Source organism: Pocillopora damicornis, chromosome 8 (assembly GCF_964200805.1).
Source record: "Pocillopora damicornis chromosome 8, jaPocDami1.2, whole genome shotgun sequence".
Taxonomy (NCBI): Eukaryota; Metazoa; Cnidaria; class Anthozoa; order Scleractinia; family Pocilloporidae; genus Pocillopora; species Pocillopora damicornis.
In genome coordinates, this window is record NC_142677.1 from 4934457 (window position 1) to 4950640 (window position 16184).

The 16184-nt window shown below is 42.2% G+C and overlaps 2 protein-coding genes across 2 annotated transcripts in view; one reads left to right on the top strand and one right to left on the bottom strand.

Moving 5' to 3' along the window:
- Positions 1-16184, top strand: part of LOC149041080 (uncharacterized) — a 321438-nt gene that overhangs the window by 154702 nt on the left and 150552 nt on the right. The window lies entirely within an intron of this gene.
- The window catches only part of LOC113675019 (uncharacterized), a 121878-nt gene that overhangs the window by 50658 nt on the left and 55036 nt on the right, over positions 1-16184 (bottom strand). Inside the window, exons 53-71 of the mRNA XM_089214602.1 lie at positions 15414-15965; positions 14511-14735; positions 13751-14086; positions 12788-13345; positions 12006-12557; positions 11307-11867; positions 10463-11023; positions 9492-10040; positions 8372-8929; positions 7616-7824; positions 6126-6474; positions 5686-5972; positions 4798-5065; positions 3671-4228; positions 3004-3561; positions 2148-2702; positions 1257-1660; positions 972-1113; positions 370-635 (exon numbers count right to left, since the gene is read on the bottom strand). Of these exons, the coding sequence (XP_089070728.1) occupies positions 370-635; positions 972-1113; positions 1257-1660; positions 2148-2702; positions 3004-3561; positions 3671-4228; positions 4798-5065; positions 5686-5972; positions 6126-6474; positions 7616-7824; positions 8372-8929; positions 9492-10040; positions 10463-11023; positions 11307-11867; positions 12006-12557; positions 12788-13345; positions 13751-14086; positions 14511-14735; positions 15414-15965 (8048 nt within the window). The remainder of the gene's footprint in view (positions 1-369; positions 636-971; positions 1114-1256; positions 1661-2147; positions 2703-3003; positions 3562-3670; positions 4229-4797; positions 5066-5685; positions 5973-6125; positions 6475-7615; positions 7825-8371; positions 8930-9491; positions 10041-10462; positions 11024-11306; positions 11868-12005; positions 12558-12787; positions 13346-13750; positions 14087-14510; positions 14736-15413; positions 15966-16184) is intronic.

The following is a 16184-nucleotide window of genomic DNA, read 5'->3' on the forward strand; positions in this document are numbered from 1 at the left end:
TCGCTCTTATGGAAGAGATATTTTAAAAGTTTGTCTCGATCATGGGACAAGGAAGGAAAACGGTGTGTCCCCAGTGAGAATTTTAACGGATGACCATCCGATTTTGCGGTCGGAAGATCTGAACCCACTAAGCTACAAAAAATTGTTGAGGTCATGTGTGGCAAGCGTTATGCATACGATTAGGATCAACAATGTCAAAAACATCTTCCTCGCTCTTTCCAATTTCAATACCGTCAGATTTTTTGCCGCAACAGAAGATCTAGAAACTTCTGGGAATTGCACCAGCGTAGTTTTCCCCGCAGATCGTATTCAAGAGGTAACAAGCTGGGACGATACCAAAAACTGTTATTATACCTGCCCATACCCTACCTTTGCTAAGTCAGCACTGCCTGTTTCTCGGTCAAACGAATTCAACTTTGCCATTAGTTGTTCGTCTGTATTGTAACTATCAACCAAACGCAAAGCTTTCTTTGGCTCCCTTCCGAATATCACCACGCCATAACGAATACGCTCCCGGCCATACTCCGTGACTATAGAATCAATTACATCCTTGGTCTTCTGGAAGTTTTTCTCGCCAAGTGTCGCCGTGCAACTGATTGCAATGACCATGTCTACCCTCTCTATCGATGGATAATCTGATGAGGAACAGATAAAATGCTAAATTCCCCTTTTGAACGTTTTTCGATTCAGTGAGGCAAAAGCAACCCCAAGTAAGATTCCCTCACAGATTCCGCGCTCTCGACTCCGCGCACCGACGCTTTATCACTGCTCCTCTGTTGAGTTGGGTGACTTATGAAGCCAGTCATTGCATGGCTCAAAGTTCAGTGACAGAGCATTGGAGGGCAGATTCCGAAAGGCTAGGGTTCGATTCGTAACAAGACGAATGACGAATTTTTTATCCCAAAATTTACCATCGCTATTCGAAAGCAAAATTGGTCAGCAAAAATAAAGAGACAGGAGAAGTTCATTACCTTTTATGACAATGCTTATGATCTTCTTTCCCAGAGCTTTAGATTCTTCATCTTTTGGTGAGGATATCATGTTCTTCCGGTTTGTGGTGATTTTTTCCAATTCGTTGCGACTAGCACCGGTGCCAATGGATACTGGAATGACCTGCAAGAACAAGATAGAAAGGTAGTCATTATCCTTGTATTTTTAACCGATTTGCAAGGAAACATGTGGCAGCTAGAGAGGAGAATTAGCAATCAGGCTTTAGGAATAAAAGGGTTAAAATTGACAAAAAGAAGCCGACCCACCTTGATTTCTTCCTCCTCTAAAGCTTTTGCACCTTGTTGGATCTCTCCTGGCTGGTTTCCTGATTTGGAATCCATGACAACAACCAAGAACTTTTTGGCCCTTGGTCTGTCTAACGCTTGATCAAATACTCCTTTTGCTGTCTCCAGCGCCTCTTTCAGATTTGGTACACCAGTAGCACGAGGAAGACGTTCGATTAATTGTCTGAGTTCATCCACTGTCCGACCATCTTGGAACTTGACGTCGTCGTACGAAGATGAACCAAATGTGACCACTGCATAACGAATGCGATCGTTGCCGTAGTATGTAATAATAAAGTCAATGGCGTCTTTGATTTTCTGAAACGTTTCCTCTTTTCCAGCAGCATTGGAACTGATGGCGAAGGCCAAGTCTACTATCGGTATAGCTAGGAAAACACCAAATAATAAAGTCATCCAACGTGAACAGTAAAATAGGAAGAAAAGTGTATTTAACTGTTGGAAGATGAGGTCGCAGATTGTAACGGCTGATATGCAGTGAGCAGAGCAGCCCTGATTTTACCCTGCTTAACTGGCTATTTTGTTAGCGCTGTTTTGTTACACAAACCTTTGCGTCGAGCGGCAAAGCCACGAGAGGTTTGGCTCCAAAAAAGAAACGCCTGTTCTGCTGGCCACCCTAAATTATCAAAGCTGATTTGACTAAGAGGACGAGTCCTATCATTTAAATTTGCCTGCTGGTGTAGACGTCAGTCGGAAACAAAACACTCCCTGGAAGTGCACACAATACCTTTCGAAGCGACTGATTTGCAACTTTAAAAAGTTTCATCAGCAGGTACGAAAGTGATTTTCATTAACAGAATTATTATTGCGTTTTCCTGAGATGACAATTAAACCGCCTCGATTTTGCCACTTTACCTTTCATCATTTTGTCCATGATTCTCTGAGCAATGTTTACCGTCTTGTTATTCACATATGCCAATATCAAATTTTCCTTATGAGGCGTAATCAACTCCAGCTCCTTCTTGTCAGCCTGGCTCCCAAACGCAATCGGAATCACCTCGACGTCATCCTCCCACAATGGAACAGCCATGCTCTGCACATCCTTTCTGTTGCTGGTAGACCTCTTGTCCATTATCACCACCAGCACGTTCTTAGCACCCTCCCGGTAATATTCCCCGAACAAATCAGCAGCCTTCTTCAAGGCTTTATCCAAAGCAGCTCCGTCCGAGACTCTGGCCTGAAGATCAAGGTGTGCTTTAAGCTCAGCGTCGCTATCAAAGGTCCTGGAGAATCTCAGCTCAACCGAAGGTTCGTTTCCAAACACAATGAGACTGTAGTGAATCCTTTCCTTGCCATATTCATTTACCATGGTTTTGATGATGTTTTTCATCTTTTGGAACTTCTCGTTCGCATTAAAGGAGAGACTACTGATCGCGAAGATCAAGTTGACCATTGGGACTGTTGGAAGATCTGTAAGAAAACAGAGATGACATTTGTTTTAATGTTCACGTAGTAACATATTTTCACGGTGCTTCACCATATACGTAGAGAGCGAAAGTACTTTAAGTGATTCATTCACATTTTACGTTCAATATAATCCCTCCCAGGGATGCCAACAGGTCAAGACAAAGACTTTCGCGTATAAATGATCCCAACAGCTACTTCAACAAGGAAGCATCAGTCATTGATTCTAATACTAGCAAGAAAAGACGCATAAAAGCGCATAAGGCCTAAGGCAAGTTACACGCTTTAAGGGAAACAAAACACTCACTCTTTAAAGCTTTTCTGATTATTTCTTCTCCAAGTCTCTCTGGATCCTCATCATTTCCGACGATAACGATGAATTTCTTATTAGTTGTTGTCTTTTCAAGTTCAGATAGACTGACTTCGGAACCCACTGCCACAGGGACCACTTTGACATTCACGTCTTCCAACAGTTTAGCTGCCTCTTTAACATCACTGGTATCACTGGCTGACTTTTTATCCATTATTACTATAAGAACCTTCTTAGCTCCGGGTCGAGGGGTCGCCTGTTTGAACATCATCTTTGCCTCCTCGAGAGCTTTCTTTAAGTCTGGTGCACCACTCGGTCTACTAGCCCCTTCTAAAGCCTTTCGTAGTTCTTCTGGGTTGGGCGAATCTTCAGTGAAAGTAACCTCTTTACTGACTGTGCTACCAAATGTCAGTAAAGCGTAGCGGATTTTGCTGGCCTCGTAATGTGTTGCAATGGAGTCTATAGCTTCTGTCATCAGAGTAAACGTTTTGTCTGCATCCTGTGCTGATGCGCTGATTGCAAAGCCCAAATCTAAAAGAGGAACTGATGCTGTCTCTGAAAGATAAGAAAAATATAATAAAAAATCTAAAGTCTAATTAACTGGATTCCTACCTACAACCTTCCACGTGGCACTCCGTCAACAAAGATCACGTGGTTTTCTTACCATTCAGTGCCCTTCTTATAATATCCTCCGCAATGTTTTGAGCCGTGTCGCTGTCTGGTGGTGTCAGCACATCCTCCTCCACAGCTGTCGTCTTGTCCAGCTCACCTCTGTCCGCTCTATCAAGCCCAACTGGGATCACTCGGATGCCAGCTTCCCTCACCAAAGCCGCGGCATCTTCAGTGTCATCACCAGAACTGTCTGACTTGTTATCGATGATCACAACTAATATCTTTTTGGCATTTGGTCGCCCTCCATTCTCCTCGGTAAACATGGCTGAGGACTCTTCCAGAGCTTTAGCCAAGTCAGAGCCTCGTTGGACTCCGCGGACAGAATCCACCAGACGCATGAACTGAGCATTACTGTTTACCTGTCGGCTGAACTTGATAATGACGTTTAGCTTGCTTCCAAATGTACCCAGACTGTAGTGCATTTTATTGATTCCATATTTGCCGACAATATCCTTGATTATGTCTTTAGTTTTCTTGAGGTTGTCACCGGCTTTCAGAGCTGTGGCGCTAATGGCGAAGGCAAGATCCAATTCTGGAAGTTTTGGTTTATCTACAGATAAAGGAAAACAGTAAAAACTGCGGTGAAACGAAGTAGTTACAAAGGTTGTATAATTTAATCAAAAGTATAAACATAGCGGTTTTTCATTACCTCAAGTATTAATTAACCCCCTACCGCCTAGCATCAGTAAGTATATCTATACTTTTCTTTATATATTTCCTAAGGTGCTGACAAGGAGAATTTGCTTAACAATCAAGAGCTTCTTTAGTTGGTGATCATTTCCTTTATTCTCGCAACCTTGATGTTTGATCCAGGGGCGATATTGTAGGGAGAAATTAGATGCTGGTCACTCTTAGGGGTTAAAAAGGTAGTAGCCTCCACAACACTCCATAAACTGATAACCGTCTGATAACAAGTTTTTAACCAGAAATGTTTGTTTTTGGTATAACTCGATGTGCAATTACGTTTTCTACAAATTTCTGTAACAGGGAGCAGTGACTGGCTTTCCGAGTGTCTGAGGGGAAATCTTGACCCTGATAAACACTTCTACTCAGTTTGCCAAGACGTCGGTCACTGACAACGACAACGGTCACTGAATGTATAAAAGTTTTCCCACCAACCTTCCAACCCAATCTTCAGAATCACCTCTGCCACTTTATATGGATTGCTATCCTTGTCAGTCTCTATTATATCATCCAGCCACGGCGTGATTTTCTGCAACTCGTTTACGTCAGCCTCGTTTCCAAGCGCCACTGGTATAACTCTGACGTCTTCCTGCTCCAGGATTCTGGCTGCTTTAGTGACGTCACTGATTTCGCTCGTGGATCTCTTGTCTGTGATTACAACCAAAATCTTCCTGGCGTTTGGACGTCCCAATAAAACGAACTCCTACATGGAGGAAAAAATAAGTTAATGGGTGAAAGACTTTCTATTTCAATGGTATTTACTACGAAAACTTGAGACCAGTAGCCAAAAGACAGCAAACCGATATAGGCTCTTAATAATAATAACGTCTCAAAGTTCCATGCAAATATCTTATTGTTACCCTTCAAAATTCGGTAACCTCCAACGTTTGGGAGGTTCAGTGACTTTTATAATCGTTTTCACGACATTTGCATAGTCTGACGTTACCCTTAACAGAGAGATTCTTGTTAAAACATTTTGCAAAACCAAACCAAAACTAATCACAACAGCAAATCAAAACAAAGATTAAATTACAGCGAGTCAATGAGAAAAATATTAATGGTTTCCAAAACAACCCCGTGATGCTTTGCGAAACATAACTCGACCCAATCTCCTGCGCAACCTCGGAACGGTTGCAAATTTCATCTGACTCGCTTACAGGGTAACGCAAATTTTCTCGGCCGATCGCAAACCCAGACGATGGCAAACTACTTTCGAAACTCAGCTCAAAATTGCTATATCTAGTTTGATTGTATTGCGCTTCCTTTCATTGTTTGACCAAGAGGCAAACAAGTAATATTAAGAAGTTATTGTTTCTACTCCACCTGGTTCGCAAGTCTTAGGGCTTTAGAAAGTGATGCTCCACGACCACTACGAATTGAGCTGATGGAAATCATTAGAGTTTCGTCCGACTCAAAGTTGCTGTTTAAGCGAAGTCCTAGCTGTGGTTCATCTCCGTAGACTATGACCGAGTACTTTAGGTCTCCTGTGCCGTACTTGTCAATCATGGCATTGATGATCTCTTTCATCTGACGGAAGTTATCTAATTGATTCAGCTGTGCAGTGGCGCTGATTGCAAAAATCATGTCCGTCTCAGGTACGTCCAATATTTCTATAAAAAAAAGAAACATCTTTTTTAAATTTTGTAAACCAAGAGATGTAGTACATCCATGAGAAGAGGTGACAATAGCAGCCTCAGTAAGGTCAATTGTTACATTGTCCTACTCTCTCACCAACACATTGCGCATGATCGACAATCATTTACCTTTAGTCACTTTGATCATAACCTTCTCTGCAAGCTTCACAGGATCTGTGCTCTTCTCTGCTGTCACTACATATTCCTCTGCGGACGTAATGTTCTTCAATTCATCTAAACTGGCATCAGTGCCAACGGCTACTGGCACAACTTTGACATCATCTTCCTTGAGAGGCTTCAAAGCGACGTCAATCTCCTGATATTTATTGGAAGATTTCTTGTCCATGATGACCACTAAAACTTTCTTGGCATTTGGGCGTGGCGAAGCCTGGTCGAATAATTTCTTGGCTTCTGACAAAGCTTGCTCGAGGTTGGGTTCACCCGAAGGACGCGAGATGGAGTTGAAATACGTTTTTATCTGAGGGAGAATACAGGAGATACTCAAGTTGTGTCATTTCAGATTTATCTATGTAATCAAAGCGGGAAAATTCCTGGAAATTTTGGATATATCAAACGGTAAAAAATTGCTTATAAAATATCAAAGTGCTTCAATGGCGGCTAATATTAGTTTGCGCGCTATGAATTTCATCTATTCCTTTACATGAGCGCACGAGGACTCCATGGTGCCAAAGAGGAACCAAAAAGACACATAGAAGGAAAAGTTCAGTTTTAACACGAAGATTATGAAGCATTATGTACGTGGTTATTATTCGTGGAGAACTAAAATACAGTTTAGGCTGGTCCTATCGTTTGTGATTAATTTTGACAAATATGCCGAACAAAGCAATTGAAAAGTACCCAATCACAGCAAAGCAAAGCATAGACCTTCATATGGTGATGTACAACTAGTCGACATCATCTTCTTGTGCTGACTTGCCGTCGTAACGTTTAGGCATGCTATAAGACTTGTAGGTCTAAACTAAAACAGTGGATAGAGTAAAAGGTGCGCTCTGACTGGTTACTCGAAGTCCGAATATCCTTTGCTATTCTCCTACGAGCGACTCGCGCGGGACTCGCGCCCGAAAATGTTGTAATCTTTGCAAAAATAAATGAGTTAAAATCATCTTAGTGTGGTATATTATCTCACTCTTTGAATATACACTGAAACCACTATTCACCTCAGTGTCGGCGGTGGATATCTACGTCTTAGCTCGGTATATTTGGTAGATATCCACCACTAGCCACTGGCACTGAGGTGAATAGTTGATAATTATCATATGAACCGTATGGCTCTACGCGCGCTTTTTCTTAATAGGACAAAAACTACCCTTAAGAGGGCTGTGATGGGGTGAGTATTACGACGTCATGAGCAGCGAGGCATAAGGTGAAAGGAAGAAAAAAGACAGAGCGACGGTCGTAAAATAAAACGCTTAGTGACTTAGGTCAGGCTGGACAGGGAAATATTGGGTTCTCCATAATGAAGCACAAATCTCGCTGCGCTCAGTAAGTAAGTCATGACCACGACCTACACATTTTTCCGTCCTTCCGTCCCACTCAATGGGTACCTATCATTCTTGCATTACAATTATGTACTGGAATAATGGCATAAATCACTGTACCGTTTTGTCATCTGGAAGTGTCAATGCAAAGTTGATAGGAGAAAGGACCCGACCTCCGAACACCATCACAGCATACCGCAGTTTGTCGGTTTTGTAAGTCTGCATTATCTCTTGTACGGTGTCTTTCATTTGCTGGAAAGTTGTGTCAGAGCCCGCGGCAGCAGAACTGATGGCAAATGCCAAGTCTATCTCATCAAGTGTAGCAGTTTCTGCGATAAACAAACAATTTGATTGTTAAATTTTGATTGAAAAAAAGTCATGGTGTTATCGTGTGCATATGCAACAAAAAATCATTGTCATCTCACTTTTGTGTACCATCACCCACTTCGTAAGAACTTTCCAAAACATCAATTTCTTTTATTTATAATTTATGACTCGTGGATTGCTATCTTCAGTAAGGCATTCAAAAAACGTAATTAAAATAGTCGTACAACGTTCAGGGGCGAGCAGGCGGGAAGGTTGAGGCGGGGACTTTCAGACACGCAAAAAACGTTTCTAATCTCGCACGCAACATGCTTGAATGTGATTATTATTTCGCGTCATCTTACTTGTCTTCCAAAACATAAGGGGAATAGTTTTGTCTACGTTCCAATTTGAAAAACAAACAAAACAAAAGATGACAGGAAAATTTTCATAAGCTGTGAATCTGGGCACTTGCGAGTAAGTGTTGAATTTGCTTAAAAAAACTGCGTCCTATATTACTTATATGATCACCAGTGCGGCAGACAAAGTAAAAAACATTACTCAGGAACTTACTGTTTAAGACTTGCTCAACTACTTTCTCAACAATTTTCTCTGGTGAAGTCGAATCGGTTGTGTTGATGACGTCACCCTCAATATCAGTAATCCCCTCCAGTTCTCCATCACTTCCATCTCCAAGTGCAATGCCAATAACCCGGATGTCGTTTTCGTCGAGTCTTTGAGCTGCTTTCTTCACTTCCTGCTCCAGACTATCCGACTTTTCGTCTGTGATCACCACTAAAACTTTCATAGCATCCTTTCGGGCACCATTGGAATCCTTGAAAAGCTCTTTCGCTCCGTGCAGGGCTTTATCAAGAGACGCTCTCGCTTCGTTTTGTGGTATGTTGTTTATGATGCTCATCAAGACCTCGTCTCCATTTGCTGCATCGCTAAAGCGGACACTAATGGTTGGGTTCGATCCAAATGTCAGAACACTGTAAGCAATCCTCTGAGAGCCGTACTTATCAACGAAGGTTTTGATGACTTCTTGCATTTTCCGGAAATGTTCTCTGGAATTTATTGCCGTTGCACTGATAGCAAATCCCATATCAACCAATGGAATAACTGGCTCACCTAGAATAAAGCAGTGGTAACAGAAGTTACTTTTCAACGGTGAAGAGTCAATGCCTCGTGAAAAATAATTCAAATAACTTGGTACTACCATAATTTGTTATGAGCTAATCACGATGCTCAGCTGTAAGGGTCAACCACACCTAACTCGAAAGTAAACTTAACGCAAATTTTAACTTGAACTACTATTTGTTTGAATGCAAAAGTCGCGGCATTTAACAAGTCGACATTGGTTTAGCGTGGTCTGTACTCTTATTGACAACGATGTTCGTCATCACAGTGGTCAAAATGTTGTGAACTAACGAGGCACAATACTCTTAGCGTCAACGGCAAATTGGTCTATCAGATTAAAACATTACTGCCAATTCTGGCAAACATTTCCTTTAAAAGTTTGTAGAAAGTTCAAGAACGGTCGACAAATGTATATCAATGCTGTGCTCTGCGCTTTATGGGGGCCGGAAAGAGATTACAAACTTCAGACTAACTGAATCTAAGACCTGATCTCCTTACTCGGCTTTCGCAAATTTTTCCTACCGATGAATGCAGATGTAATTCTTTTACTCACTGTCTGTAACTTTCTGTGTGATTTCCTCGGCAACGGCTTTCGAATCACTGGTGTCATTTGCCTTCACAACATTCTGCTTGTTCGTGGTAGTAGCTGAGGCCTCATCCGGATCTGCCTGACCTCCCAACATAAGTGGTATGACCTTGATACCATCCTCTTCTAATTCACTGGCGGCCTCTTTCACGTCGTCCTTACTGCTTCCTGATTTCGCATCCATTACTACCAACACGACCTTCTTGGAGTCTGGACGGCCGTCCCGAAACACGCCTCTAGCCGTCTCTAGCGCAACAGAAAGCGATGAACCTCCACTAGGTCTTCGCAGACCCTGGATAGCTGACTTCAAGGAAGCTTCATCCAACTGTTGTGTAAACCTTATCCTTATGCTAGGAACCCGACCAAACAGTATGACACTGTAGTAGACCCGCTGAACACCGTACGTGTCAATCAGTTCCTGGACCACCTCTTTGATTTTAGCGAGGTTTGCATTAGCATTTGATGAGATGGTGCTGATAGCGAGTACAAGGTCCATTTGGGGCACAGCTGGCAAATCTTTGATGAATAAGGCAAACAACATATATTAGGGATGTATTTCGATTTACCTCCTTTAAGGTCTCTAGAACAGGGTTCTACTCGTTTAACAGCAAAAGTAAAATACTTTACTACCTCTGCTTAATTCATCATTTCTTCTGTATCGTGGAGTCCAACGATTTTGCAGGTGATGAGAACAACAATATTTGTATGAACAGAGATCTTTTCGTTCAAGCAATGGTCATGGTCAAAGAGGAGACAAGTCGAGGTAGTGTAAATGACATGCTGGGATAAAATCGCCTCAACCGCTGATAAACAACACGAGGCCTGATGTTTTAATTTCAGTCACTTTCGACAACGCAAAATTACTGACAGCTGGTCCATAACGTTCCCCTTCGACTATAACTCTTAGATTCAAAACGTTACAACAAAATTTGAAATACCTTTCAAAATCATCTCCATTATCTGCTCCGCAGTCACATCTGGATCCAGTTCCCTCTCTGTCATGATGATGTAACCGCGATTGGATGTAACCCTTTCCAGTTCATCGGGGTCTGCTGATGAACCAACCGCTACAGGGATAATTTTAACACCTTCCTCCGCTAACGGAACGAAAGCCATCTTCACATCTTCGGGACGACTCGTGGATTTCTTATCAGTTATCACAACAATAACTTTCATGGCATCAGGACGTTTTGGCTCAGTCTCGAATAATTTCTTGGCCTCTTCTAAAGCTTTTTGTAAGTCAGGATCTCCAAAAGGACGACGAGTATTCTTTATCTTATCTTTTAGAGAGTTGATGTCAGAAATCTCTCGACTAAAGCTCAGTTTTCGAGTTGCGTCTCGGCCAAACGTGACAAGACCGTAGCGGATTCTACCAGAGACTCCATACTCGTCAACAATGGCATTAATAGTCTCCTTCATACGCTGGAAGGTATCTGCAGCTGATGTAGCATAGGCACTGATCACAAATCCTAAATCGATTTTGGGAGTTCGAAGTTCATCTAAAAGATACAATGACATAAGAAAAAGAGACGTTCACGTTAGGAAAGCATTCTGTCGTCATATATTTACAATAAATACCAATAAACAAAGATGTCGAATATTTGTCATGAGCAAAAACAAATCTTGAGTCCCTCGAAAATTCCAAGGAGGAGGAGGAGGAGATAGGCCATAAACTAGGCGACAAATTCCTTCATTACTACACGGTCGGACAATTCGCAAGCCTCCGAGGCAGGGACAGTAATCGTTGTGTCTACAATGACCACAAATACAGACGCAACTAACCGTTAAGAATGTTTCCGACAATCTCATCTGAGATGTGCCTGGGTTTGTCTGTAGTCTTCGGCTTAATAACGTCTTCACCGATGGACACAATAACCTCCACTTCATTCAAGTTGTCCTCGTCACCAAGCGGAACTGCAATGACACGGATTCCTTCATTCTTCAGCTGTTTGGCAGACATCATGACATCTTTGTTGCTGCTGTCTGACTCCCTGTCGGTCATGACTATCAGAATCTTCTCAGCATCCTCCCTTCCACCTGCACCTGGGCTGAACAACAACTTAGCCGCACTGAGAGCTTCATCCAATGCAGCTTCCCTAGATGGCTTACCTATTCCATCTATCAGTTCCTTAAGAGTGCTTGGACTTGCCATTTTGTCGCTAAATTGCAAATCCTTCGTCGGGGGATCTCCGAACGTCATCAAAGCGTAGTGCACCCTTCCGTGCACACCAAATCTATCCACAAATTGTTTAACTGTGTCTTTCATTTTCATGAAGTTTGCATCTGACTGGTGGGCTGTGGCGCTGATGGCAAACGCTATGTCCATTTTTGGAACATTGAAATCTACAGAACGAAAAAGGAAAGGAATGAAAACCCATGGTTATGATTCTACGTGAATAAATTCATCCGTGTATGAAGTAGTGGCGACTAGCACAAAACAACTCAATAAAAGTATATTTGAGCCTCGCAAACATCACCTACCCTCTAAAACCTTTTCCATGATCTCTTGGGCGACTTGGTCAGGATTGCTGGTGTCTCTCACGTCAATCAAATTGTCTTCCTCGGACGTTGTAGCCTCCATTTCATCCTGTGCAGCCTCTCGTCCAAAGGCCACTGGGATAACTTTGACACCAGACCTCCATAGAGACTCGGCTGACAATTTAACGTCATCGAGACGGTTGTCAGACCGTTTGTCCATCACGAGAACCAACACTCTCTTAGCGTTCGGTCGGGGGGAAGCATCGAAGATCCTCTCAGCTCTTTTTAGTGTATCTTTTAGGCTTGCACCAACTGAGCGTTGTGTTTGTTGTAGGATTCCTCTCAGTTGTTCGTCGTTCACAGGCCGTGTAAAGGTCAGTCTTACCGCCGGGGTAGATCCAAACACGACGAAGCTGTATTGAATTTTACCGATACCATATTTGGTGATGACCCTATCGATAATGTCCTTCATTTCCCTGAAGTTTTTCTCTGAGTCCAACGCACCACGGGCACTTATGGCAAACAACAAATCTAAATCAAGTATCTGAGGGATGGCTGAAAAGAAACAATAACAGACAGTAACGAAAGAGCTACATCACAGTGTGTCTCTCTTGGAAAATGAAGCTCAAATTGTTTAAGGTAGCTATCCGCAGTCCAATCCTCTCCATTCCAAACCAACTTTTGAAGGTTTAGGTGAATTTCCGAGTGTTTGCCTATCCTAACAGAAAATTAGTTCAGTGAATAAGTTTGCAGATAAACTTTATGGATAAATGAGTAACACCCACCTTCCAAAACCTTCTCCATGATTTTTTCTCCTATTTCATCGGGCTCTCCTTCCTTGTCCATAGTCAAAGGCGTTTGCTTGTCAGGTATCATTTTCTCCAACTGTTTGTTATTTGCTTCATCCCCTACAGCTACTGCAACAACTGTTACCCCATCTTCCTCCAGCGGTTTAGCAGCCTGCTTTATGTCATCTGACGTTGATGACGATTTAGCATCAGTTACTACAACCAGCACCTTGGTTGCTTTGGGTCGGCCGGAATCCTGCTCAAACACCTTCTTTGTTTCTTGTAACAGTCTCTCGAGATTTGGTAATCCAGAAGGTTGCGACAGCTCGTCGATATCCCTGGTCAGTTTCTTAACCTCTTGAGGATCTTTAGAGAATCGGACAACGAGCGATGCAGAGTCGCCATAAATGATTACACCATACCGTACGCGATCTGGGTTGTACATTTGTATAATATTCTTAAGAGCATTTCTCAGCATCTCAAAGGTCTTCACTGCATCTCCACCAGCGGTATTGATGGCAAAGAGGATATCAAGGTAGGGTGTTTCTGGATAATCTATAATGAAAAAAAAGAAAAAGAATCTACATTGTAAAAAGAGGAAACCAAAGTTACTTATCAAATTCGGTGTTGTGATCCACACAAACAAGTTAAGCACTTACAAAGAGGGCAGTGTTTTCGAGTAAACAGAAACTAACGTTTAAGTGAGAAATGGAGGTTTCAGTCGCAGATAAGCTACAATTAAAAAAATTCGCAGGAGCTTAAAAAACATTCAGGCTTCGACAAGATTCGAACCTGTGCCTTTGTCGGGCCCTACTATCACGTACGCTACGAGCCACATGTTAGGAACCAGGCAAACTCAAATAAATGTTCTTAATTTGAAACTCAAATTTAAATTGTCCAACGTTCACACAAGTCCTTAATACATCGACTCTCAAATTTCCCAACGCGACTGCACCTCACCTTGTAGAGCTTTTTCCATGATGGCATGAGCGGTTTTCCTGGCGCCGTCAGTACTGTTAGCCTCAATGACTGCACCCTCTTCAGGCGTCAAAATATCAAGTTCATCCTCATCAGATTCTTCACCCAAGGCAACAGCAATAACCTTGATGCCAACGGGCTGCAACTTGAAAACTTCCTTCTTGAGATCCTCTCCCCTGCTATCGGATTCCTTATCCGCTATAACAACTAGAACCTTCCTCGCATTAGGCCGGACTTTAGCTGCAGCATCAAACTGCTTGGTGGCCTCTTGCAGCACCTCAACCAACGCTGCACCACCATCGTTCTTGGAAATGGATTCTGCAATGATCAAAATTTAAATGAATGTCACCCAAGAGACTAGAACCGCCACCTCCAGGACATCGACCACAAGGTAACCGTATCTTACCAAATTTATAACATAAACGACCAATCACAGTAAGTGTTGCTTTTCACCGTAGAACAAGATGAAAACAGATGTAACCAGCGTCAAACGTACGGGAAGTGGCTTACAAACGCATATTTGCCTTTAGTTAGTTAAAACTAACATGAAACAAAAATTTCGTGTTAAATTTGCCATTTAGGTCTCTATACAGACTCCGGGAACAGTTGACAACACGAGGCCCCTATTTAAGTCTATTTGGACCAACTACTTTCATTTTTAAAAAATTTTGCAAATTCAAAGCTATGCAATAAGATGTTACGTTTATAAAATAGGGGTCTCAAACTTGTTAGTTGCACATACTGATGCGCTGTTTTAAATCCTCGTCGGAAGGAAGCCTACGATCGAATGGCAGAACAGTGGTTGGTGGGTCGCCATATGTAATGACACTGTAATGGATTCGACTTGAGCCAAACTTTTGCACGATTGACCGTATGATGTCCTTCATCTTCGCAAAGTTTGTCGCGTCATCTATAGCTCTGGCGCTGATGGCAAATGCTAAGTTCATCTCCGGTATCTTAGGAACATCTAAAGGAAATCAAGGAAATAAACACCATAGGTAACCTAGCAAGTTTTAAAGGTGAGTTTTCTACAGTTAACATGCTTGCATTCTTTAAAAACAGATCGACTTGTCAAGCCAATACTTGAAGAACGTACGATTGTCACGACAGAAAAATCAAATGCTTGCTTTCTAATTCCCTTTGATATTCAAAATTATGACAAAATTCTCGAACGTGATTGGTTATCGGCAAGTCAATTCTAGCATTAGTCGAAAAGTTAAAGAAGGCAATTAACACGTCATTTCTGTGTACTTGGACGGTACATTAAGTCAAATGAGCAGGCTGATAGACAGACTATTTGGTTTATTTACCCGTGAATAAACGCCAATTGCTTTTTTTTTTTCTGAATACCGTCAACTTTTTCGTTTCTAAAATTTATCACAGTTTTAATGAGCAGCACTGTCTGTCGCACAATTCTGTCTGTAATCATACTGTGATTGAAAAACCGGACTTCCGCCTCGCAATCGTGCAATTTCTTTGATCACTCGCATGATTACAAACAGAATTGGACGCCACTTGGACCTATTTCCATCACCGTGTACACTGCTTGGGTTAATGGTGTAGTGATTTAAGAGGGTGTTGTTTGTAAAAGTTACCATCCCTAAGTTTTAAAATGGTGATTACTAAAAACATATAGTGCGAGTACCTTTCACAATCTTCAGCATAATAATCTCGGCAGTTTCTGCTGGATCATCACCTTCGTCAATATCTACAAGGTTCTCTTTGTTCGGTGTGGTTGCAGACAGTTCTTTCATGTCGGACTGTTTTCCAAGGGCGACTGGAATAACTTTGATGTCGTCTTCTTCCAAGAACTTGGCCTGCGTCTGGACATCTCCAAGAGAACTGCTAGACTTGATATCAGAAATCACCACCAGCACCTTCTTCGCGAGAGGACGACCTTGGGTTTCGAAGAACTGCTTGGCTTTTGAAAGAGCACTATCTAATAATGCTCCTGAAGTTTTCTGAGCCGCGTCGACTAAGTTCATCAAGGCTTTATCGTCCAAGAAAGCTGCATCGTAGGAAATTCTTATAATCGGTACGTTTCCGAACGTCATAACAGCATACCGAAGACTAGATGTCCCGTACTGATCAATCATGGCCTTGATGATATCTTTCATCTGCTGGAAGTTGTCTCTGTCTTTTACTGCGTTAGCACTAAGGGCAAATAAGAGGTCTGTTTCTGGCACGGTGGGAGGATCTACTTGGAGGAAAAGAGAGATTCATAGTTGAGTTGAAGTAAAAGGAGTTAGTCGGGAGAGCGGAGGGTGTGGATGAAGAAAATGAGGAGAAGGAAGAGACGGAGAAAAAGAAAAAATGAAAGGAGGTGAGTGAGAAAAAGGAAGAGGAAGACAAGGGAGAGACAATGGTAATCGGAGGTAAGACAAACAGTGGGAGCAGGAGAACGCTCCAGGAAAGA